Source organism: Triplophysa rosa, linkage group LG22, assembly GCF_024868665.1.
Source record: "Triplophysa rosa linkage group LG22, Trosa_1v2, whole genome shotgun sequence".
Taxonomy (NCBI): domain Eukaryota; kingdom Metazoa; phylum Chordata; class Actinopteri; order Cypriniformes; family Nemacheilidae; genus Triplophysa; species Triplophysa rosa.
In genome coordinates this window covers 15,032,396-15,057,175 of record NC_079911.1, presented here as the reverse complement: position 1 = coordinate 15,057,175, position 24,780 = coordinate 15,032,396, and the positions used below count along the sequence as shown (strand labels likewise).

The following is a 24,780-nucleotide window of genomic DNA, read 5'->3' as shown; positions in this document are numbered from 1 at the left end:
TTTTTTCTTTTTTTACTTAACTATGTGAGGCAGGCGAGGTAAATACAAGTGACGCTTACGTATGCCCAGAGCCATTGAGAGAGAGAGTCGCGTCAACTCCGTTGACTCCAATGGAACAGTTTTTTCACAGCAATGAAGGCTCTCAATTGTTCCCGGAAGTTACTAGTTACGCATGGAGCTGCGACTAAACAGACCAACTGAGGTAAACTTTTAACCCATTTAAAGACGAAAGCCATTTAATGAATAAAAGATGAAAGAAATAAAGCATTTAAACAGAAAACACCTTCCTGGAACTGTCTGAAGGCTCCATGAATCACGTGACGCTCCAGCGTTTTGGACTTCCGTTGGCAGAACTCTCTCTCTCAATGGCTCTGCGTATGCCATTGGAAGCCACTGCTGGGTTAAGGATAAACGGGTGTGTCAAGCAGGAATTTTCACGTGTAAGAAATAACAGACTGGGAAAGTAGATCAGTGTAACGACGTCTGCGAAGACTGCTTCATATTCATATTCACAGAACAGAAGTTCGTTTTCGTCTAAGATTTTAACAGAGTAGATGAAACAAAGTACTGTGCCAGCCTTTGTCAGTAAACTTTGGGCACTTGTAGAAGCCCCTTCAACAAATGACCTTATTTGCTGGAGCCTAGTGAGTATAGGCTATCCGTATTTTATTTTATTTCGCTTCTAAGATAATTACTGTAAAGTACTGTATGATATTTCCGCATTATTTTTTCCATGCATACATAAAGCATTTACTGTCCTTCTCTAGCAAGCAAAATACACTCCACTGTCATTATAATAGCTCAGTCTATCTGCTCAGTAGGCGGTTAATTTTGGTGCCTTCGATTGTCATATTAATAAGAGTTTTTAATGCATGGACGAGTGCTGTCTGTGTCTGACCCAGTTTACAAAACAGATCCACGTGTACTCTGCTGGTGGCGGTGGAGGAAGCTCACTATTGGTGCACTGTCCGTCCAATCACAGTGCTGGATATTATTAGACCGGAACTGTGCGCACAGTGCCACACTTGGAACTTTGCGTCATATGATAATTTGGGGTCATTGACTGTTTACCCAAAAATACGTAGACTGTCATAAACACCCAAACGGAAACATTTATTCATATAGCCGTATGAGATTTACTCGAGACAGTAGATATGCGTATTTTAGTAAGATAAAATAAAAGAAAAAAGTAAAATAAAAGTAATCCTGTCTTTCGGGTCACAGATACTCAGTTAATTTGACTTATTTTACAAGCATGAAGATTTTACTCATTTTATCCATGTGTTTAGTATTTTATTGTGTTGCAATGAGTTTGTGATTTTTCAAAAATTTCTGTAGCAATTTAGAACAAATAAAGGCTTGTATGTATGCAAACAAACATTTTAAAATAGCCTTATTAGATTTAGATATTTGCATGTCTGACTGTCTATTCTATTCTATTCTTTTCCAATCATTCAGATTTCACTGATATTTCATTTGACAATTTGTTGTGTTCTGTTAGTATGTAATTTTTCATAAATATAATTAGGAGTTTATAACAAACAAATTCTATTATTTATACATTTAAATCTTATATAGATGTTATTACATGTTTCAACAGAAAATATAAAATGGATATCTAAAACATATATGTTTTGTTTTTTTAAATCATGCATATGTGAATAATATTTCCTGCCAGGCCAGTCAGTTCTTTAGAAGTACCGTGGCATATATAAACCACATCCGTCTGTTTCCTGTCTGTTAGGACTGCTGTAGTTTTCTGGTCCAAGATGAGCAACAGTTCAGCAAGGAGGTCCTTCCCCTTTATTTCAAACACAGCAACATGACCAGTTTTGTGCGCCAGCTCAACATGTGTAGGTGTTCAGCCGGGTCATTACATGATAACGTGGCATATATCTTAAATCTCTATAAGATAAGCCTTCTCATTTTTTTCTTACGTCTGGTCTGCACGTACAGATGGCTTTCACAAGGTGGTGCATGTGGATGCTGGTTTGGCCAAATCTGATAGGCAGATTGATCACGTTGAGTTTCAACACGAAAACATCCGGAATGGTCAGCCTCTGTTGGGCCTCATCCGCAGGAAGGTGATGCTGATACACCTTAACCTGTGCTTAACAGTGATATCAGCACAGCACTTAAAATTCACATTCAACAACACTGTTTATATTTCTGATGTTTAGTAAATGTGTGCATTGTAAATGTGGTGTATATGTGACTTCATAACCAGGTTTCAGTTAGCAGAGCAAGTGAAGATGGAGGGCAGGTGTCACAGGTACTCGTTCAGATTAGTCATGCTGGCAAGACTCCTCAGACCTCAAACTCATGGCTTTGTGCAAGTGAGCTTTTCTCAGAGACAGTAAACAAACCATCTGTGTCATTCTATTCTTTAGTCTGGATTAAACAGATAACTCATGTGAATGAGTCATTTTTCAGAATACATACACATGTTTAATAGTAGTTTATTTCTTATTACTCTTGACTCATTTATGTAAGCAGTGAAGTGTTTATCCTTTACCAAAGAGATAATGAATGCTTGTGCAGAGAGCTGGACTCTTTAAGACAGAAATATCAACAGCAGCACAAAATAATACGCAAGGTAAATAAAAAACACATTACATGTCACATTGATGGAACAAATTGTTATTTAGCTTGTTTGGTGATAATGCACTATTGCTATTTAGTCACTTTTTTCAGATAATCAAGTACATCAGCAACAGTGTTCAGACAAATAGGATCAAAGGTTGCAAACGGAGACTGTGAGTTCAATTGAATTTATACAGCACTTAAAATGTCACAGTTAGTTTTAACCCTTCTGTGGTCTTTGGTACCTTTCTCAGTGCTTACTAAAATAAAATTTGTATTTTATAGTTTTCTATTTTAGACATGTTTTTGTTTTGCTGTTCTGTTTTTTAACCAAAAGTTATATTTTTTTTATAAATTTAACAGAGGTAAATCTATGTTGCTTTATAACATTTTTAAAGTATTTTACATACATTGTTATTGGTTTAAGGGTCCATTACACCCTTGAACATAACAAAAATATACATGCAAGGGTTTGTCACACCTTCATTTACTGTATCTCTCCTCTCATGTGACACATTTCTTTTCTCCACCCTGACAGCCCCATGATCGACAAGCCCGGGGAGTTTCAGTCTGCACCAAAATACAGTCGTTCATTCAGCGTGAATTCCACACATAGCACTTCCTCCCTCCATGAGATCCCTTCTTTGCAAGAGGTGCATGGCGAACATTTCTGTTTGAATCGCTAAACAACGTTTGTATAATTTTTGAATTATGAGATTTTCTTATACAACTTCATCATCATCCCATTATAGTCATATATAAACCTGTTTCATTTGATATCATATTGAAACTGACTGACGTAAATCATTTTGGGTTTCCGTGGCAGTTGGACGTGTCACCTGCTGATGTATACACAAATGGAAGGGTTATCTCTGACATCACCTGTCTGCTGGATTCCACACCTGAGCCGCACAAGTAAGACATCACCAGCGGTGTTTTCCAACAGTCTATACTAGGTCAAAACTGCACAAAAAGGGAAATGAGAGTTTACCGCTCAGAAAATCCCAATCCTCATTTGCTTTCTGTTCTTTTAGAGAAACGATACTAGAACCTCCCACCACTCTCTCCACATTTCTATCATCTGACTCCTCTGCCCTCCATGGATCTAGCTTTGTCTTTTCTGGATGAACTTGATGTCAAGCAACCTGAGGACATACTGTTGGAGAGGTTAGAGGAGTGGATGGCCATTTGTGCCATTTATTTTAGAATCAAAGTTTCAAAACAAAATCAAAGTGATGTGATGTGTTGTGTTGTCTATAACTGCATTTATATTTCTCTCCCTTATTTAATTTTTTTCACAAACGAAACGATGTGTCTGATCCACTGGCTCTGATTGACTAGTTTAGCAGCGATAAGCCCCTGCTCTCCACTTTCCCCCGACCTGGACAATTTCAGCAAGGTCTGTCTTCAATACATTTAATCATAGACAAATATTACAGTTGCATCAATCACAATCTTACGTTTAAAAGTATCTTGTGTATTTTCAATAGTAAAGGGATAGGTTTGCCAAAAAGATCAATTCTGTCATCATTTATTCGCCCTGATGTTATTCAAAACATGTGTATGACTCTTGCTTCTGTGGAACACAAAAGAAGATATTTTGAGAAATGACTTGGTGATTAGGTGTCCATACAATGGCAGTCAATGGGGGCCAATGTTGTTTGGTTACCAACTTCCTTCAAAATACTTTCTTTTGTGTTCTGCAGAGTAAAATCATCCAAGTTTGGAATGACTACCAATTAAAACAGTCATATTTTTTGTTATTCACATTTTGTGGCTGAAAGTTGCACAAAAATGACACGGTGCATCTTTAAGACATTGCTTCACATAAAGTCTGCAGTGCACATCCTTCTCTCTATCCGAAAATGCAACGTGGGGCCAATTACACAAGAATTATATTTAACATTACTCTAAAAGCGCATGTATATTCTCACTTCAGTATGACTCATGTGTTTGGTTTCCTGCTCATCAGCAGCTCCTTAGTCCTGGATGCCACATCTTTGCAGTTACAGACTCAGAAACAGAAATGGAGAAGAAACAACAAGCCCAGAGTGAAGCCGACACGCTGCCATATGCTGACACAGGTACACACATACGCCCACGCTTCCCTCATACGCATAAAACACACTCACCTGTACGTGCATACAAAACCACAAACCTTACACTATGTACCAAATGCATACGCACCCCCATTATATCTCAATGCATTGTATTTGTGCAGTGACATGGCAGAGGCCCCTGCAACAAGACTGGAACAGATTGGAACAGGAGCTGTGTGATGGTGGAGAGTGTTCTGATATCTTACCGTCCCGTTTATTAGGGTCTTCATGAAATGTCTGGAACATATTTTGCTTAAAAACACTCAATGGCTGTGTAAACAAAACCCTTTTTGCCTTGTCAAAAACAGCTATGCTCACAGCAACCCGTTTTGGTGCATGTCTCTTTAAATAATAATGAGTTACAGCGAACCCCACCTCCCCTTCTGTCAGGCGTGTCAACACAACACATGTGTAGTACTGCCATGGCAATGGTTTAGCTAAATTATGTTTCCTGAACTCCTCTGCGGTTAGTTTCGTTTTAAACGTCTCAAATAATTTGTCCGGAGACGAAAAAATCCGTCACAGCAAACAGCGCTTCCTAATGCGCTCACGTTGTGCGTGTATGCTTGCCTAAAATCCACTGAATGCGCACCTGTAGATCTCAGTGGAATTACGTGGATTTTAGCGCTTGTCGTTGACAAGTTATAACTTTACACACACAACGTGAGAGCATAACTATGCTGTGACAGATTTTTCAGCCTAAGGACGAATGATTCGAGACGTTTAAAACGAAACTAACCGCAGTGTTCGCCCCTGTTCATTAGCAAAACAATAGTGACAGCTTGCCGCAGCTGAACATATTAACGCACATAATGTAACATACATACAGTTAAACTCCAAGTGCCCATTTGCCAAATAACATATAAATATAGAGTAAGTTTAACACTGGCTTTGAATGTTCTATTTAGCCCGTGACTGACTTGGCTCCCTTCGCTATCATATGCTAACTTTATCTTCCTATATATAAGGTACATGTATGTCAATTCAGACTGTTGATAAATATTACTTACATCGGCAGCTTTGTCTCGTTCAAGTTGGTCTCGATCCCTCTTGAGGAACAACTTTGAAGCTAATCCTGCGTGTAGTGTCCCAGGTTGATAAAGCACTCCAGCTTGAAGTGATTCGCGCAAACAAGCAGGTTTTTACTTATGGTTTCTGAGGGATTTCCACTAAAAATAAAATAAATCCACTCCTGTCTCTTCCGAGGTATAGGACTCTGTGACAACAATGGCGGCAGCGCCGTGGGTGGAATTGTGTAGATTAAGGGGCGGTAAAATTATAATAATATCCTGCTTTTACGTCACAACAGGAGCGAAATCTGAACGACTTGATTTCTCACATGCTTGCAGGGAAAGGCTCATCAAAACAAACTTACTGGGATCTTGCTTTTCACGTTTTATGGGTTGCGAGATGCACCGGGGACCCGATTATAGCACTTAAACACAGACAAATGAGGATTTTCATCCGATGACTCCTTTAACCATTTGCATGGAGAGTGGGGCATTCACATAAACACTGGAGTTAGAGCATACAAGTATTTGACCCTCATAATTAAATAATAAATGTGGGGGGAAACGACAAAAAAGGTCCACTTTTTAAGAAAAAGAACCACCTCTTCCACAAGGCTTGCTACGGTCCTGCTGAGGAGGTTTTCCATACTACTTGGTGATTTGTAAAATGGACTTCAGCTGAAGAGTTGATCTGTAATGACTGTGATACTGTCTAAGCATGCTGGAACGGTCCAGTTCAGAACCAAATGTTCTGCTAAATTATGATGGAATTCTGGTAAAAACACACTTGTCTGCATTGGTGTGAGAGTTGCGTTTGTTTTGCAGCACATTTGCTGCACACTTCTTAACCTGATACTGAGCATTTGTTAAAAAAATTTGGCACACAGTTTCCAAAAAAGCTTGTGTTGTTTGGGTGCATGACAACTTATTAATGCAACAATATACATAGATTAAGAGCAAATCATAAAAATGCGAACTACCTGTAATGCAGTGTGAAATGCAATCACCATCAAATTATAATGTGAGATTTTTTTGTGTTGTTGCACTTTATTTAAATGTGGTTTTTATAACAGGAAACCCGTCACATGCATCCGCACACAGAGCGCACACAGATCGACGAACAGGAAAAGATCAATGCAGACAGAAAAACAGTCGAGATATGTGACTTTCTTTCATGTTGATGATGATGTTGCTGTTGTTCATTCTTTGTTTTTGGAACATTCCTTCATTAGCATCATCCAATCCAAGTGAGTATTGTACTTACATTTTAAAACAAAATTCTTTTTTCTTGTAATACTATGTTCTTTTTTCCAAAATGCATGGTAATTAGTTTATAAAATACAAAAGTAATATCAAAAGTAGGCTACCAAACAAAACAAAGTTTTCAAGGATTTTAAATGATTACATTAATGTCTTATTTTATGTACCATAAAAGTACGGAGGTAGTGTGTTTCTATGAAGTTGGTAAAAAGTATATTAAAACGCAATGTGTTGGGCCACAAATGTCTGGAGACAGAATATTTCATTAGGAGAATTGACCTTGTAAACACGATGTTTCGATAACTTGGTTTCCAATATGTCTGATCTTGCGCATAGCATACGCAACATGGCCTTGAAGCCATTTTAGTTAACCTTTACTTTCTTTAAACTTTACTAACTTTCATATAATGAACTAAACAACATCATCTAAGAATGCTTCTGAAAGATTGTAATGTGAGATTTGGAAAGCAAAAAGTGTTTATCTATAAAAATCTATATTTTTTGTTCTCTACTTCCTGTTTATTTTTTAAAATGCTAGTTTCTAGTTCAGAGGTTCAGGGCCCTGATAATCAACACGCAGTACAACTGACTTGACATTTGTTGTTAAAGGGATAGTTCACCCAAAAATGAAAATTCTGTCGTCATTTACACACCCTCTTGTCATTTCAAACCTGTGTGACTTTCTTTAATTCTGCAGAACACAAAAGAAGATATTTTGTAGAATGTTGGTAACCAAACAACAGCGGTACCCATTCACTCGCATTGGTTTTGTATCCATAAACACAATAGAAGTGAATGGGTGCCGGTGCTATTCGGTTACCAACTTTCTTCAAAATATTTTCTTTTGCTCTGCTGAAGTAAGAAGACAAGAGGGTGAGTAAATGATGAAAGAATTTTCATTTTGGGGTGAACTATCCCTTTAAAATGAATCTAAAAATAAACCTTTACAGTTTGCTACTAAATAATTAATTCCCTAACTTTAGTTCTAATTTTCAATGTTGGGCGAATAGTTAAAATAATTAGTGCCATGTTTTTCACATCCTCCATTTCTCTCATTTTCACCTAGACATAAACTGCCTTGTCATAAATCTGGAATATGTGAATTGTATGTGGACTGAGCAGGGAAACCAAAAGCACCATTACACATTTGAGTTCAGGTATTTAACATAAACACACACAACAGAAATGCATTTTTGCATCCTTGCATTTTTGGATGAACGCTTTAGGACTAATGCGTGTGATTTCTCCTAGGTTTGCGAATTATGACCAACTGAAATGTCCTAAATATCACAAGATGAACGGTGTTAATATGGGCTGCGTGTTTCCATACACTGAAACTCAAAGATTCAGTTCGCTAGACACGTGGTTGTATTATAACAACGGCAGTTTGGCGACAAAGCAGACGCATCAACTGAAACAACAGGGTATAAGAAATCAGCAGTTAGTCATTCATTATGTAAACTGTATAGAATTGGTAAGTATTTAATAAATTCACACTTTTTACTTTGTGGCTAATAGTGAAGCTTTATCCTCCGTATAACCTGACTGTTGAGGCGAGAAAGGACACCGAACTGTGGCTTTATTGGAATGTTACGCAAAACAAGAACTGCATTGAAAGTGAAGTTCGCCACAGGATGGGCAACATGGACTGGCAGGTAAATTGTTATAAACGAAACAGTTCTGAGTTTAATTCAAGATTAAGGTCAAACTTAAAGGGATAGTTCACGCAAAATTGAACATTCTGTCATCATTTACTCACCTTCAGTTTGTTCCAAACCTGTATACATTTCTTTGTTCTGCTAAACACAAAGGAAGATATTTGGAAGAATGTCATTAACAAAACAGATATCATCCCCCATTGACTCCCATAGTATTTATTTTCCCTACTATGGCAGTAAATGGGAGATTAAATCTGTTTGGTTACTGAAATTCTTCCAAATATCTTCCTTTGTGTTCAGCAGAACAAAGAAATGTATACAGGTTTGGAACTGGGGGTGAGTAAATAATGACAGAATTTTCATTTTTGGGTGAACTGTTCTTTTAATAAAATGCCTAAAAGGACAATTTTATTGTTTTGTGAACGATGTCCTTTATCACACTGTGATATTGTTGCTGTCCTTCAATAAAACGATATTTTATATGACAGCTAGATGGTATGGTCTCTACTAAAAAATAAACCAACCTGTGTTTTTTTGCCATTCTAATATGGTTTAAACCGGTCTCCCAGGCATGTTCACCGGCTTCCATTCAACCATTCAACAGTGTTTTTTGAGAAAGGTCATCTCACCTAAGGTGCTGTGACAAACAATTACTAGAAAGATGACATCTTTATTCTCTCCACAGAACAAAAAACCATCCAACATAAACTTCTTCAGCTTACCCTTCCCCTCCAAAAAACGGTACGAGTTCCAAGTCAGGGCCCGGGTGGGGTCAGCTTGTGGAGAGTCCAAGTTTTGGAGCGACTGGAGCGAGCCGGTGTACTGGGGACCTTCAAAGCCCAACAATAACACAGGTACTGACACAGGAATAATCTTATATCATCTTATTTGCTGCTATCTGGTAACTTTAGTAGTGACTACATTCTGAGATATCCGGAAACATTATAAAATTTGCCAAAATATTTAATAAATGGCCAGAGATTGCAAATGGGCTTCTTCATGACTCCTAACCAACAGCAAATCTCTGTGATTTTCCCAGATAGCCCAGTTTCAATGTCTATGACATCAGTGGTGCTGTGTACAGTAGGAGCTACAATAATGCTCATCATACTCTCCTGCTTGCTGGTCCACAGTGAAAGGTTTGTATCATATACTGTATTTATCCCTTTGTTTATTTACGTTTACACGTTTAAACATCTCCTTAGCCTAAAGTTTTTCAGAAAAAAATGTTAATTTCTTTTATAATGTGATCCTCCATAGATTAAGGATAATCTTGATACCGGTGGTGCCAAACGCAGGGCAAAATGTGAGCAAATACCTTGCTGCGTTTTTCGACAACTATGATGGCAACGTAGAGGTAAATATCTCATTACCGATCACTTCCAATTTTACATAATTGAGATATTGGTGAAAAGGAGATATTGTGAAGAAAGTTGGTAGCCAAACAGCACCGGCACCCATTCACTTCCATTGTATGGACACAAAACCAATGCAAGTGAATGGGTGCCGGTTAACGACATTCTTCAGAATATCTTCTTTTGTGTTCTGTGGAAGGAAAAAAGTCATACAGGTTTGAAATGACGAGAAGGTGAGTAAATGATGACAGAAACTTTATTTTGGGGTAAACTTTTACTTTGATCATCCACGAATAGTGGAGTGGTAATCCAAAGTGGTACATCTCTGTGCAAGGAGAATGAGCGTGTCTACATGTTTCCTTTGTCACACAGAAATGGCTCTCCATCTCCAAAGACCTGGAGAAAGGCTTCAAACCCAATTTCACCGAGCGTGCCTGTCCTGTGCGCGAGTACAGAATAGTGTCCCAGTCGAGCAGTGACAGCGGAAGTGTCCTCTCAATCCCAACAGATCTGTCATCAGATTATCAATGCATGCAGACCTATTCATCTGCCTCCACCATACCTTGACCTGCCGAGACCTCCCCGATTCAGTCTCCATGTCAGGCATATAATCCAGTTTAGATGACAGTCTGTTAGAAGTTAGTCAAACACACTATCTCTCCTAACACGGTCTCATTCTGTCCTAACACCTTCTTTCTAACATCGTATCTTTTAGATGAAAAAGTGTTAGGAGAGATAGTGTGTTAGTGTTGGGTAGTTAGGTAAAAATATAGCTATTAAACGTTTTCTCAAATCTTTTCGTTTCTTGAGATATGACAGATATGATAATGCTATATATTGTGGTGGAAAAGAAGTCGATTTTAAAACATGTTTGTGTTTTATACAGTATGAACATTTTGTTATACGAGTCCATACATATAGGTCAAAATTGTATTATTTGTTTTTTTTCAGATTAATGTTATGTGTAACTCATGCTGCTCAGAATAAGGAGAGAGACTGGTTTTAGGGCATTTTTGTAGTTTATTTTGATATGACAGTCAAGAACAACATATTTTTTGGGGTGGTGCAGAATAACGGTTAAACGCTCTAGAGATTAAAAAGAGATTAAAAAGGTTGTAGCCCAGGGTCACCACTGTGGAAAGTATAACGCAAGCAGCTATAGATAAAGCCTCTGATATGTACAGTATATACTCAGAATCTGTATTGAACGACTCATATCTATCAGTCTCTGACATCGTTTTTGGAAACTTTTAACTTTTTTTATATTTTCTCCCACTTTAATATAATTAGTTTTGTTCTATGACAGATGCTAGAACATTTTGTTTAATGTATGTGAAACTGCTGTTTAAGATATTTGAACACATACTGTATTTGATGTGTCAAATTGAATGTAATTCATTTGCAATAATTCAATAAAAAGTACGCCTAGAGTGAATTGCAACATCTATGATTGATTTGCTGTTATTGATCCATTTATTGATTTACTTAACAATAGATGCTTCTGTTTGTGCAGCTTGTGTTGATCTTCAACTCGGCTACTTATCAAAGACAATTAAAGTTTTTATAGGCCAATATTTTCCAAAATCAAAACAAATTAGGTTCTGGCTAAGTTATATTTGTGTATCTGTCTTAACCAGACACTTTATAAACAATTAGAATAGGGCTAATTGTGAACTTTTATAAAGTTTTACCTACTATATCTCAAAAACCTACTATAAATAAATACCACTCACAGTAAACAAAGTGTAGGACTGCAGAGACATATTGTGTAATAAATTATTCTGTAAGACTAGAGCAATCTCTAATTGTCTAATCACATTTCTCCTAATATGGTCTCAATCACCACACAAGCTAAAGTGTTTTAGTTCACTTATAAAAAATCTGTTAGTGGCAGTAACCATTTTACTTTTACATGACATAAAATCCATGACTGCTATTTCACAAACACAAAGACAAACAATGCATAAATATGGTTCATCCCACATCTACAGTAAAAGAAAATAAACTATGCTCAAATGAGTAATATAAGTTCAAAACTTATATTAATTTATAAAACTTGCAGACTTTCTATTTACTGTATGTGCTAATATAATATCAGATGAATTAACTTTGTGTTATTGGGGGACAAAATAAAGGGAGAGAAAGTGTGTTAATGTGCTTAAATGTTCCCCCCGTGGTGGAATGAACTTCCAGCCTCCACCCGAACTGCAGCATCCTTCACAACTTTCAAAAAACAGCTCAAAATATACCTGTTCTGCATTTATTTGACTAACCAATAATTGTCTGACTGACTGTCTGTCTGTCTGTCTAAAAAAATATATTGTTGTTGTTCATTCTCTCCTTTGCTTACTCCAGCTTTAATCCTAGTAGCGCGTCTGCCAAATGAATAAATGTAAATGTCTGTAGATTATCTTGGATTTATCCAAGCTGATCTTCATATTGTTTTCTAAAGCAATCTCCAGCAGGAAAGAAATCCCAGCACCTCTCCTGGTACAGCTTCCATACATACGACTCCTGTTGAAACACATTCACGATTATTCATATATTTGCATTGGCAGATACTTTAATGCAAGGCAACTCAAACTTAACTACATATCATGTACATTCCATTAGTCCTACACCAATGATTCTGGTGTTGCACATCTAGCCCATGGCCATATAAAGGCAGTTTACAGAACATCTGTACCAACAAAAACGTCACTTGCTATTAAATGCAACTTTCAAAATGTGTTAAAAGAAATAATGAAAAATATGAATTAAATCAAAAATAATCTGATCTGGAAATGTGCATGTGAATCAGTGAAGTGATCACATTAAGTGGCATGTGTGCTGAATAATAGCTATCAATGTCTTACCTGTCCAGTGTGCTCAGTTTCATCTTTGTTGATTAAATACATCAGGAAGAACCTAGTGAAGAGAGAAAGGTCTGTGCTGTTTGCATATGTGTGAGAGAGAGACCGTGATTTCATAACGGCGTTTAAAAGACTGCATTACTCACATGTAATTGGCCAGGTTATGCTCCTCAAGCGTATGGGTCTCAAAGCCATGTGGAGTTGTATCAAAGTAATCACTCCCTATTCCACATATAAAGCACTTGGTCTGGAGAAGTGGCATAAGGTGTTAAGTCAGTCACACAAGCAATAATGCATAAATATATTACAAAAAGCCTTTTAATGTATAAATATAGTATTAAAATTAGTACCTCCATGTCTTCTTTGACTTGTTCTTGCTGGTCTCTCAGTTCACCAAAGGCATCAATGATTAAACCTGTGCAGACATGGGACAGATATGAGTTAGCAATGAATCTCAAAGTTGTAGTGTTTCCACCTTTTTTATTTAAATGTAATTCAGGAGGACATGTATTCACAGTTTGCAGTTTTGAATGAAACTCAAATACGAATTGAGAGACATTTTACCCTGAATGATGGCGAGCAGGATGACAATGACAAAGAAGAAGAAGGTGATGTCGAAGACCACACGATAGAGTTCATACTCGTCACCTGCTGGGTCCTCAATCTCATCTCCTATACCTCCTCCTGCTCGCACACCCACGTACATGTGGAACAGATAACACTACAGAACGAGAGAGCGAGAGAAAAAGGCAGAGAGAGATTCACAGGGATTGTTATTGCAGGTGTTCAACAAAAGCAGAAGTTATAGTGAAAATACTTCACAAGACAGATTATGTAGAACAGTTAGAAATCCTTAAACAGTCACCGTCATCATGTCGTCACACTTCATGTCTGGTTCATCCTCATCTTCGCTCTTATTATAGAACTTCCTGAAGAAGTTGAAGGCCACCACAGTGTAGAGGTACACAACCACGGCCAGCAAACCCACAGTCATCATTAACTGAAACAATACACAAGCGTCAAACGTTAGAAAGGTTTACATCTTATACACCTTAATGACAAATACATGTTAGCTGGGCTGTTAACTTGGGTAACTTAACACTAAAAATACAATTTTGGTTTAAGTTCTGTACATTACAAATGAAAGAAAAACAGCCAAATCAGATCTGAAACCATTTCAATGTTTTGAGTTGGTTTGAGTTTTGCAGTTTGCAGTGTTCCTGTCTGTACCTGTTTTCCGTTGTGCGTGACCGAGGACAAAATGGTGCGCAGGGTCTTGACCCCCATCGCGATGTCAAGCAGGTGACAGGCAAAAAAGAAGTTGTTGTAATGTCCCAGAAGTGACATCACGGTGTACCACACCAGGTAGAGGAATGTCTGTCAACAGAAAACACATCAGTGCTAATGACAACATGGAAAACGTTCAGATCTTTCATAACAACTCGGAACAAATGACTTACATTGTCTGTAAACACAACTCCGAATTTCCAAATCTGATATTTTATGTCAATGGCGGTGAACCTGAAAATAAAACATGGAACAAAAATGCAATTATTTGGTATTATGATCCTAAATAAATATAATGTTACAGGATCATGCACATTCATTGGTTTAGCTGTGCTGTTGTTTGAATACCATGCGAGCATAGAGTTGTCTGGCTCTTCGTGTTTCTTGTCTGTCTGTTGTTTGCTGACATCCAGTGATGCCAGATCCATCCCCAACAGCTCAGCAATTCGCTCACGTCCGTAAATATCCCCATATTTATCCAGCACCTTGAGCGGAAAGAACGATCAGCAATAAATGCATTCACTTCCAAATGTGAACTAACAAGAGTAAGCTTACCTTTCGCTTCACAAACTTGTCCCAGTAGTTGGTGGGGAAAGACCTATAACAATAAACGCAAAAGCTTTACGAATTGAGCAACAGGAATGAATTAAAAATGACTCATATAGAAGAGCATCTCTCAGCACTTACGGTGTGTTAAGTACCAGTCTGTCCCACTGGCCCTTGATGTCATCATCTTCCGGCTGTTCTGTGATATAAAGACCATCAAACTCCAGCTTTCTTGCCAATTCCTTCTCTCTCTTAAAGATGACCAGCGGAATCTAATAGGCACAATAAAGTATTGATTGTAAGAATCCTGAAGTTCAAGGACAGTAAACGGACTAAACAGAGGTTTAAAACCTTGAGGCAGTTGTATCCGATGATGGTTATAAATGCAATGACGGTGTGCAGAATTGCCAGGCCAGACATGGTGGGCTGCATGTATCCTGTGCTCTCTTCCAGGAAAAAATAAACAGGACCTTCCTCATCGTCTTCCCCGAAATCATCTACACCAGAGCCTTCAGACTCCTCACCGGAACCTTCAAACAGTCCAGAGCCTTCAAAGACACCCGAGCCGTCAAAGTCTTCAACATTGGGAGGGGTATCTGATACCTGAGGAAACAAGATCATGAATAAACAACTCTAAAATGTGGTGTAAGAAAGTAGTTCTACACAATATTAAGGAAGTTAATTATTAATACAGGTTTGAATATACAAAATAAACAATAAAAAGGCAAAACCAGACCTTGTAGAAGAGCAGAATAAAGTTGAGGGCAAAGGCGAGGAACAGAGCCAGGAAACGAATGTTGTAGAAGTTGCGGGACAAACAGTTCTGAAAATGTAAGGTTAAGAGTGAATCAAAAATCAATTCCATCATCAAAGATTAAGACAAATGTAAATAAAGTCAATTACGTTTTTCTCCTACCATGAATTTATTTCTTTGAACATCTAGCTCATTCCAGAGCTCAAATCCGGCTCCTTTAGCGGGTTTCTTCTTCTTCTTGGTTTTGGTGGCTGTCTCAGGTTTTGGTTCCTCCGGTATCGGCTCAGGCTTGGCTTCTGCTTTCTTCTCTACCTTCTCACCATTCTCAGTGCTGTTACATATGACAGACGATCAGTAAAAATGTAAAAAGTACACAGCATAGTCCATGGTAGTAAATGCATTTTTTTAAATCAAGATTTTACATAAAATTTTTATGATATATTTTTCACCATTTTCAAGCTTCTATTTGCTGTAAATGTTAAAAGTGCTGTGTGTAATATTTAGGAGGATCTATTGACAGAAATGCAATACCGTATAATATACATAACTATGTCTTCAGAGGTGTATGAAGACCTTGAATAATGAGGCGCATTTTTTTTTACCTTAGAATGAGCTATTTTTATCCCCTTGCATGGAATACGCCATGCTGTTTCTACAGTAGTCTTAAAGGGACAAACTGCTCTATAGAGCGTGTTTCTTAAATATGTTATCTCCTTTGGCAAACAAGCGAAAATGTGATGACATCGTTGTCCTTTGTCAGCTACTGTAGTGGTTCGAAAGATTCGCAAAACTAAAACTAAAAAACAAGGATTCAAAACAAACTCTACAATCTTCATTCCATCACCCCTTCAACACTGGTTAATATAGTTTTTTTCCAGTCTTGTAGTATCTGTGGTATTATTAATAGCACTGAAACCAACTTTTCAGATATGGAGGGACGTATGGTGGTCACTCACTCTGCTTTCTCTGGTTCAGGAGGAGGTTCTTCAATAGCAGGAGGTTGCACAGGTCCGGCTTCTTCTGGCTGCTGCAGCACAAAAATTCAAGAAACAACATTTGTGTAAATGAAAGTTGTGTGGCTTAAAGATAGAAAATGAGTTGAATAAGCACCATACCATTTTCCTCTTTAGTAATGGAGTGCCCTCTGGAGTAGGTGGTTCCACGGGGGTCGTGTCACCCATATCTCCAAGCCCACCAGGCGTATCGATACCCGGAATTTTCCCACCGTCACTTTCTTGATTGTCTTCATCTTCTTCCTCTCCACCTCCTGCGTCCATGGAGTCTGTTATTCCTCCCATTTCCTTTTCCTCTCCACTCCTTGGTTCTCCAGGCAGGTCTCCGTGCACCTCATCCTGTGTGGGATCCGGCATGCTGGCTAGTATCTCGGTCACCGTGATGTTTTTGGCCCCTTCGACTAAACCACCTCCAAACAGAGTTTGCCAGATGAGCAGGAAGAAACCTTTACAGACGCTGTAGATGAAATGGAGGATGCCCATGAGGATTGTCCAGAGGAAAGTTGCGAGGCCTACCACCATTTCCTTGATGGTCATCTTCCTGAGCCTGCGATACTGTCTGCGAATATTACGAAAGGTAAACAATCCCAGGAAATTCATGACGCTTTTGATGAAATCCGCAAAGGCGGAGCTTGATTCCTTCTGGCCGTCCTCTCCACCGCCTTCTTCGTCGCCTCCATCTCCTCCTTCGGCATCTTCCTCATCATCTTCCTCTTTCTCTTCCTCGTCCTGCTCGGAAATCTGCGAAGCGATGTTCATCTCGAAGATGGTGTCCTCACAGAAGTTGACAAAAAGCTCCATCTTCTCCGACTCGCCACCTTCGTTGACCACGTCAAATATGAACTGACGCTTGGACTCTTTCACCTGAGGCATCTCCCACTGTTTACGATTCACCTCGCTGATCTCAAAGTAGATTCTTTCAATCTTTCTGCTGGCACCCATTATCTCAATCCGGCCCAAGAAGGGGCGGAAATAGTTCAGAACGCTCTCAGCCTGTTCGAGGAAGTTTTGCAATCTGGTATCATGAGGGACGTGCTCGGAGAGGTTGGTTAGCAGCACAGCGATGTTAAAACCGATGTCTTTTGCCGGCTCTTGGAAGCGGTTGGAGAACTCTTCGTAATTGATCATCTCGTTCTCATCTGCTTCCGAGCAGGACAACAGGAACTGGATCTCCGATGGGGTGTATTGTTTCTGACTGTCCATGGCTTTCTGAAAGTCCTTTTTGGATATCAAACCTCTAGGGTCGGTCACGTAGTCACGGAAGGCGTCAGACGCAACAATGTCCTTCAGCTTTAGGAACATGTCGAAGAATTTGAGGATCATTTCCACGTTACTAGAAGATTCCACAAGCATGTCCACCATTTGGCGAGCAATGGTGCCATTTACAATATTACCTGTCAAACACAGAAAATATATAACATACTGAATATAAAATCAATTGAGATCAATGCAGAGCGAGCTTAAAGGGATAATGCCTCCAAAAAGGAAAATTCTGTCATCATTTACTCACCCTCTTGTCATTTCAAAACTGTATGACTTTCTGTCTTCTGCAGAACACAAAAGAAGATATTTTGAAGACTGTTGGTAACTGAAGAATGGCGGGACACAAAAACAATGCAAGTGAATGGGTACCGCCATGGTTGGTTACCAACATCCTTCAAAATATCTTTTTTTGTGATCTGCAGAAGACAGTAAGTCATACAGTTTTGAAATGATAAGAGTAAATTATGACAGAATTTTTATTTCAACTATCCCGTTAAGGCAATTGTAATTTTTCTTTATACCCTCCAGGAGAGACAGCAACATGACCACCATGTCTTTCTGAAGGTCCAACAGCTCCTTCAGAAGACCAATCTGACTGGAATCCTACAAGAAAACAGAATGACATAACAAATAACACATGGCAGTACCACAACTGTGAAATAATGTATGTTAGAAATAGTACTAGTCAGCCTTATTAGTTTTGAGGGTAGAATTAACTTTTCATAATTTTTTTTGTCATTTTAGAACAGGTGTAAAAAATTTATAAATAGCTTTACTTCATCAAATTGCTGTAATTTTACATTTCAAAATGTTATTGAATGCGGCAACAATAGCGGGTTACTTATTACAAATACAAACAAACATGCAAGAGGTTATGAAATCAAAACCACACTAGAAGTAGAATTTTTTTATCATTTAACACAGAATTAAATCCCACAAATCCTATTAAATACAAATTTTATTACAGCAAATTCACATAAAGCTCATGTTATCTGCCAGACATTTTCTCAAGCTGTTTGACCCACTTGCTGGCAAAAGCTAGCATGTTTACAAATTTAGTAAAGATATATAACAAAACAATTGGCCAAATATACAGTGAAGTTAAATATACAATAAAACAATAAGTTCCCAAATAATTTAGGTAAAATATACAGAAATCAACCACGGTATTATTAGATTGTTTTCTACTTAGAGTCTTGGGTTCAAACAACCTGGATCATAAACGGGGGAAAGGGGGACTCAAATACAACCAATTCAATAAATAAATAGAGTGATACATACTCTTCCCTGCACAGGCCGTATGAAAAACAGTTTAATTTATCAGTAGAGCATTTAGAGCAAAAACAATATTACATTCCAACACAACTAGCAGTCTGACAGTTTACGGAATGTAACATGTTTCACATTCTGTTTTGTATCATTTAAGTAAAAGCATCTGATCAAGTCGTTAAAACAGTTCTATAGTAGCAACCGCACTTTCATTAACATGCATTATCCATTAGCCACTAAACTATACATGTGCTCTTTTAGTACAAATTATTTATATTTTGCACATTTCTACACATGATGCTGAGATACAAAAACTACTCATATCTGTTTTATTGTAGAAAAAACACTATTCACTTTCAATTCACATGAATTTATGTATTCACACAGATTTGATTTGTTCATTAGCTGTACGGCAGAAAACACAAAGACTATGTGAGTTACCTGAGCCAGTTTCATCATCATATGGGCAAACACATGCAGGAAGCCCACCACAGCGTCCCACAGACGACTGTGGGCCAGGGACTGCTGGTTTCCAGTACACGGGCCCTGAAACACACCAGCAACTTTTAAATATAAATATAATAAGCGGCTGACACAGCACTAAGATGTTGTCACGTTTTCACTTCTTTGCCTAAGAAACGCGCCCTGTAGAGCAGTTTGTCTGTTTAGGGCTACTGTAGAAACAACATGGCGAAGTAAGGGGACCCGCGGTGTATGTAGATAGAAATAGCTCATTCTTAGTAAAAACATAACGCTTTATTATGTAAGGTCTTTATACACCTCTGAAGACATAGTTACTGTATGTATATGATATTGCATTTCTGTCAATAGATCCTTTAAAAATGTACACACAGCACCGTTAAGGAATGAAAAGAATTTCTCTTAGGAATAATAAGACACACCTGTATGTACTCGGTAAGGCTGTTGAACACCTGTTTGGCAACAGTCATGGCTTTAGAAAAGTTCCTCTTGCCTGGTTCATCTATTATGTCCTTCCCTGAGTAATACCAGTAGAAATCACTGATCGATTCCTGGAGAGAATATAGAGTTAATACGAATTACAAAAATATAAAACAACCGCAATGCAAGTTTTGAAGATACACTGAATGTACAGCAAACTATGATAAGGGGAAAAAGCAACATATTTTGCATGCGTTTCGTTGTTTTGTTACTGTGTATGAATTGTTTAGAATAAAATGACCTCACCTGCAGTCTAAGCAGGTAATCCACAGTGCAGATAATGACATTGATGGTGGTTGTGCTTCCTGTCTGTGTTCTCAGGTAGTTCTGGAAGTCTAACGACGATATAACAAATTATACATTTAAAATATACGAAATATAAATGAGTTAAAAAACTAGGGGAGTTTCTTAGACATTATTTCTTACATCAAACAATATTACTGATTTATACTAAATAACAGATTTGGTATTATTAGAGTAAATTAAAGCACATTCACTGCATTTTACATGTACTGTAAATTCAAGACGCACCATTGTTGTGACCCTCACAAAGTAGCTGCAGGAAGCGGAAGAGGTCGCAGGTGAACTCATCATCAGCCATGACCTTCTCACCTGAGTAAAAGGGCCGGAAACACGAAACATATAACCTGACCGGGTCTTTTTGTCTTTGGTCGCAGGTTTAGTGGAGGGACAATCAGATTAGAACAATATGCGATAACAGCGAAGACAGGAAGTGAAAGAGAACGAGAGATTACACAGTTTAAGAGACAACAAACAAACTGCCTTCTGTCATGTTACTATGTTAGTGCAAATATGTACGTCCCCTTCTGCACGCAAAGCAGCAACTGTCTAAATTCTTCATCTAAGCCTGAACTTCAGCAGCACAAAATGAGACACGTCACAGAATCACTTTACCCAAATAACACAACACATAAAGTGAACACGGATGATGTACATACATGATAATGTGTGTATATGATCACAGATATAAGAACACGGATACGGTATACAAACATTGCTCAAATACAGAAGTGATTAAAATGTAAAGCCCTAACGTAAGCAGTATTAGCATGCGGGACAGACCTACTGCAATCCTATCCTCAACTGTGGTTATGGGGGGGCTATATGAAGCTCCATTCAAATAAAATCACATTCTTGTCAAAACCTTGGGCATGAAAGGGTTCGGTTTGAAAATATCAAAAATGACTTAAAAAATGACAGCGTCAGAGTTATGTGAAATAATATTTCCAACCACTTTTTAAATTGACAGATTAAGAATGACAAATGATTAGATTAATGAGAAATGTTCCAGTTGAGGTAAATATAGAAAAGCACACATTGTAAAATATTATCACAATAGGTACAAATGAGCAAATGAACATGCAAGACAATGTTAAGACTGAATTTGGTTCAATTTATAAAAAAATGGCCGACTTTGTTATTCTCTTTTTGTTAGAAACAAAACAAATATGTTCAACCTTTCAGACATTTTATGTGCTGTCGTATGAACCTTCAAGGACTTTGGATGTAAAAGCAGAGACGCAGAGACATTCATAATGCAAAAAGAATAGCGATATTTAATGTATTTTAAGTGAATTAATTACTGTACAATGTCATTTATTTTCCATTTTATTGACCAGCCACACTTCAGAGTTCTAGAGTTACAGTAGATCTGTGTTGTAACACTCAAGGTTGGCACAAAAACACACTTCGGGCACATTCTCTGGCTGTGATGAGGTGTAAATGACAATAGGTGTGCTTTAAAGTAAAGTGTGTCATCTCAAATAGAACTGCTATGCTGATTATAGCTCAGAAATTAGTACACACTGTACCTTCAATGACATACAGTGATGTGACTGAAAGTCGTTTTTATAAAGCCTTGAGAGAAAAGCTACATATATATTTAACTTCAAAAGCAACCAACAAAACGGATTTCGAAAGAGATCAAAGGACAGATAGGAACGACAGGTAGAGAGAAATAGAAAAAAAGAGGGACAGAGGCGTTATTTACCCCGTTCTAGCTTCATGTCTGAGGCCCGTGAAGGTAAGGACGTAAAGAGAGGGGAATATGGTCATGGAAAAAGAGGGAAGGTAAGTGGAGGGCAAACAGACGACATGGAGTGAAAAGGATATTATTTATGGTCAACATCGGCTCATGAAGAATAATCTGTTTATTCACATTTGGTATATTAGACTACATGGTGGGAGGTATGACAATGTGAATATAATGAATTCATTCAACTGATCAATTTGGTTGTGTTAGAAAGACCGAACATGTATGATTACTGGTGGATGACTGATCATAACAAAGGTTTAGGATGTTGCATCTCATTTTGGCCTCACATTTTGGAGCTCAACATGGTAAATGTAAATCATAAAATACATCTAACCAAATAATCGTGCATTGATAGCAAAATACAAAGGATCATCAACTTTTAGAACTAGTGTAAGTACATTTTGGTTTCATTTTGTAAAATAAATCTGGTACTGTGTTGGGTCGTCACTTGATGTCCAGTGTAAAATCTGGGTCCTGAAGGAAGTTGTGAACCTTTGCACGACAGTTTATCTATATTTAGATGCATTTCTTTAATCTATAATCATTCCTCTTACTGTATTCCATGTGAAAGTTACGTTTGTTACTTACTTGTTCCCTCCTCTGACACCATACCTAGACCCTCAGCTTTATTCTGCCTCTCAAAGGCATTCAGGTCCAAAACACTGCAAAAAAACCCAAAACATTAATTTACTATAATAAATGATATAAATCAACAAAGATATAATTAAGAAAACTGTATCTCACTATCAGCTTCTCATTGCTTATTGCTTAAATAAAAGTCCCCAGTAACAATATACCTGCATGTTTGCATAAGAGCCTGGACACTGAGGAAGAAGCCGACATCTTTCTTGTCTTTCAGATAGTCCAGCATTTTCTGAAATCAAATGAACAAACTCATTACAGCTGAACACGGAGTGTTTGTTATCCAGCGCAACACTCTTCACCAACCTGTTGGACTTCACTGTTTCCTCCATTTAGAATAGAAATACCAAGCTTTAGGGTGGAAGAGACCATGCAACCGGTCTCACCTGTACAAATAAAGATCTGTTAAAGAGCAAATTTTTACACAGGTCTATGATATTGGATAATAGAGTAGCTGGTTAGAGATTGAGGTTAATTTGAGGTACGGGTTCTTAAAAGATGGAAGTGTATAAAGGGAGCATCTACCTTTGCAGGCACTTATCATCTGAAGGACCATCTCAGCGGCCCCACGGTTGTGTAGACGTGACTGCTGGTAGAGGAGTCTCTGCTTTTCCATTTCTTTTTCCTGTAACGTTAAACGTGGAAAACCTGAACTAATTACTAACAGTCTTAATTCACCTCTATTCTTAAAAACCTTACTGGTTAATCTACCTGTTTTACTTATTCAACTACCAAAGCCTATAGCCTACTGTAACTATAATATCAAAAAGTTCAGTCAGTAACAAGTGCTGTTAAACATTCTCTCTAGATGTGAGCATTTGTCTCTCCTGCATTTCACTCTTTTATTGCATTTATATTGATAAAAAAATGTTTATGTTTGCAGCGGCTCCCAAACTGTGGCTATTCTAGTGACATTGACCTCCATTGACTGCCATTGTATGGACACAAAACCACTGAGACATCAAAATATATTAAAAAAAAGGAGTCACAGAGTTTTTGAACGATGTCAGAGTGAATAAACGTTATTATTTAAATGAACATTATTGGGTGACCTACCCCTTTAACGCAAGTTTTTTTAATTGCGCAAGAGCTCGCCTCGCGCTATTTTCTTTACTGGCGCGTGTTCAGCTAAAAGCGGTAAAGGTAAAAATAGACTAATGATTCCAGTCTTTCCGGTAACTTTTTGTGTAACTCTGGTCTATTGTTACATCAGGAGAAGGAAACCGCGCCCATTACAATCTCTAAGTTAATACAATGTGGAGATAGATCTTTTTATTGTCAAAGATGAGCACTCTGAAAAGTTTGGGAACCGCTAGTAAATCAGTCAACATTAGTTATGGGATTGATACTAATATCTCACGTTTGTCTGTCAGAGCAAACGTTTGACTACAGGAAACTCTTCTGATGGCTTTGCATGCCAGCGTGACGCAAAGAGCCATACAGGTGTTATTCATATCCCTGTCTCCTGAGGGAAGCTTCAACTCATGCAAGTACTTTATTTTCTCATACATATGCTTCTGTTACACATAGTAAACGTATGTAAATGCTGAATCAATTCTTAACCCACCTCAGGTGTAATTCTCAACTGTAATTAAATCAATATTTTCAACGTTAGAATCCTTTGTACAGTGTAGATGTATAGCTACCAAACAATACTAACATCATACTATTAATAAAAGCAAGCATAACATTTTTAAAAGCCTGCTTTGCCAAAAATTCATTGAATACATAACATGCATAATACACCTCCCTCCCAAACCACCCGTGCCACCCCCCTCCCCTGTAAGCCTGTCCTAAACACCCAATAGTGTGTAGGTGCATATTACCAAGTCTGTCCATTGACGGTCTGTCCATTGAGTGTGTATTTTGTACATGCTTGTGTGTGTACCTGTGTGTTTGTTCCGCTGTGAGTGTGTGCAGGAGACCGCTCTGGCTTTCACTGTAGTCTGTTTGTCAGTATACTATGTGAGTATAGGGGGAAAATCGTTGATTAGTCACTTTTGTTTAATAATGGGATTAATGGGAATTAAAGTGGGGAATACAAAGTACACAGAAAACATAAAATACATATTTCACCAGTTACTTTAAACGTGTAAAACACACAATAGCTGTATTTAGTAAACTGCATATTCACTCGACTCCATTTGATCATGTATTGCTCATGTATCTCAAA

The 24,780-nt window shown here is 37.9% G+C and overlaps 3 protein-coding genes across 13 annotated transcripts in view; 2 read left to right on the top strand and 1 right to left on the bottom strand.

Annotated features, from left to right (window-relative positions):
- The first annotated feature begins 391 nt into the window (after nt 1–391).
- On the top strand, nt 392–6,870 carry si:dkey-18a10.3 (heat shock factor protein 1). The gene is given in 13 exon segments (XM_057320384.1): nt 392–644; nt 1,745–1,853; nt 1,957–2,084; nt 2,228–2,291; nt 2,294–2,336; nt 2,521–2,596; nt 2,695–2,756; nt 3,122–3,236; nt 3,410–3,498; nt 3,618–3,750; nt 3,925–3,982; nt 4,559–4,667; nt 4,805–6,870. Coding segments are annotated over 10 exon segments (870 nt in total). The 5' UTR covers nt 392–554; the 3' UTR covers nt 3,712–3,750; nt 3,925–3,982; nt 4,559–4,667; nt 4,805–6,870.
- Nucleotides 6,871–6,910: 40 nt separating this feature from the next.
- il2rga (interleukin 2 receptor, gamma a) lies at nt 6,911–11,827 on the top strand. Its single transcript, XM_057320383.1, has 8 exons — nt 6,911–6,939; nt 8,019–8,109; nt 8,204–8,376; nt 8,471–8,607; nt 9,296–9,464; nt 9,650–9,749; nt 9,871–9,967; nt 10,338–11,827. Exons 2-8 carry the CDS (start codon nt 8,060–8,062, stop codon nt 10,530–10,532), a joined length of 921 nt encoding a protein of 306 aa, XP_057176366.1. The 5' UTR covers nt 6,911–6,939; nt 8,019–8,059; the 3' UTR covers nt 10,533–11,827.
- Nucleotides 11,828–11,987: 160 nt separating this feature from the next.
- ryr1a (ryanodine receptor 1a (skeletal)) overlaps nt 11,988–24,780 on the bottom strand; it is a 44,054-nt gene continuing 31,261 nt past the window's right edge. For 7 of the 11 annotated variants that reach the window (XM_057320371.1, XM_057320374.1, XM_057320373.1 and 4 more), the window contains 26 exons: nt 23,133–23,232; nt 22,914–22,993; nt 22,763–22,839; nt 22,554–22,627; nt 21,921–21,938; nt 20,441–20,521; nt 20,156–20,244; nt 19,852–19,980; nt 19,391–19,495; nt 18,202–18,283; nt 16,520–17,811; nt 16,361–16,431; nt 15,567–15,735; nt 15,387–15,473; nt 15,002–15,253; nt 14,792–14,922; nt 14,660–14,702; nt 14,453–14,589; nt 14,278–14,338; nt 14,048–14,194; nt 13,683–13,817; nt 13,382–13,538; nt 13,168–13,232; nt 12,964–13,064; nt 12,821–12,872; nt 11,988–12,479 (listed from right to left, as the gene is read on the bottom strand). In XM_057320371.1, coding sequence (XP_057176354.1) covers nt 12,384–12,479; nt 12,821–12,872; nt 12,964–13,064; nt 13,168–13,232; nt 13,382–13,538; nt 13,683–13,817; nt 14,048–14,194; nt 14,278–14,338; nt 14,453–14,589; nt 14,660–14,702; nt 14,792–14,922; nt 15,002–15,253; nt 15,387–15,473; nt 15,567–15,735; nt 16,361–16,431; nt 16,520–17,811; nt 18,202–18,283; nt 19,391–19,495; nt 19,852–19,980; nt 20,156–20,244; nt 20,441–20,521; nt 21,921–21,938; nt 22,554–22,627; nt 22,763–22,839; nt 22,914–22,993; nt 23,133–23,232 — 3,831 coding nt within the window. In that variant the 3' untranslated portion in view covers nt 11,988–12,383. The remainder of the gene's footprint in view (nt 12,480–12,820; nt 12,873–12,963; nt 13,065–13,167; nt 13,233–13,381; nt 13,539–13,682; nt 13,818–14,047; nt 14,195–14,277; nt 14,339–14,452; nt 14,590–14,659; nt 14,703–14,791; nt 14,923–15,001; nt 15,254–15,386; nt 15,474–15,566; nt 15,736–16,360; nt 16,432–16,519; nt 17,812–18,201; nt 18,284–19,390; nt 19,496–19,851; nt 19,981–20,155; nt 20,245–20,440; nt 20,522–21,920; nt 21,939–22,553; nt 22,628–22,762; nt 22,840–22,913; nt 22,994–23,132; nt 23,233–24,780) is intronic. The other 4 variants (XM_057320377.1, XM_057320381.1, XM_057320378.1 and 1 more) reach the window with 1 other exon arrangement.

Coding starts and splice junctions, on each gene's coding strand:
- il2rga (XM_057320383.1), top strand. CDS start 8,060: ATGTGGACTGAGCAGGGAAACCAAAAGCACCATTACACATTTGAGTTC. Junction 9,465..9,649: donor AAAGCCCAACAATAACACAG/GTACTGACACAG, acceptor TGATTTTCCCAG/ATAGCCCAGTTTCAATGTCT. Junction 9,968..10,337: donor ACTATGATGGCAACGTAGAG/GTAAATATCTCA, acceptor TTTGTCACACAG/AAATGGCTCTCCATCTCCAA.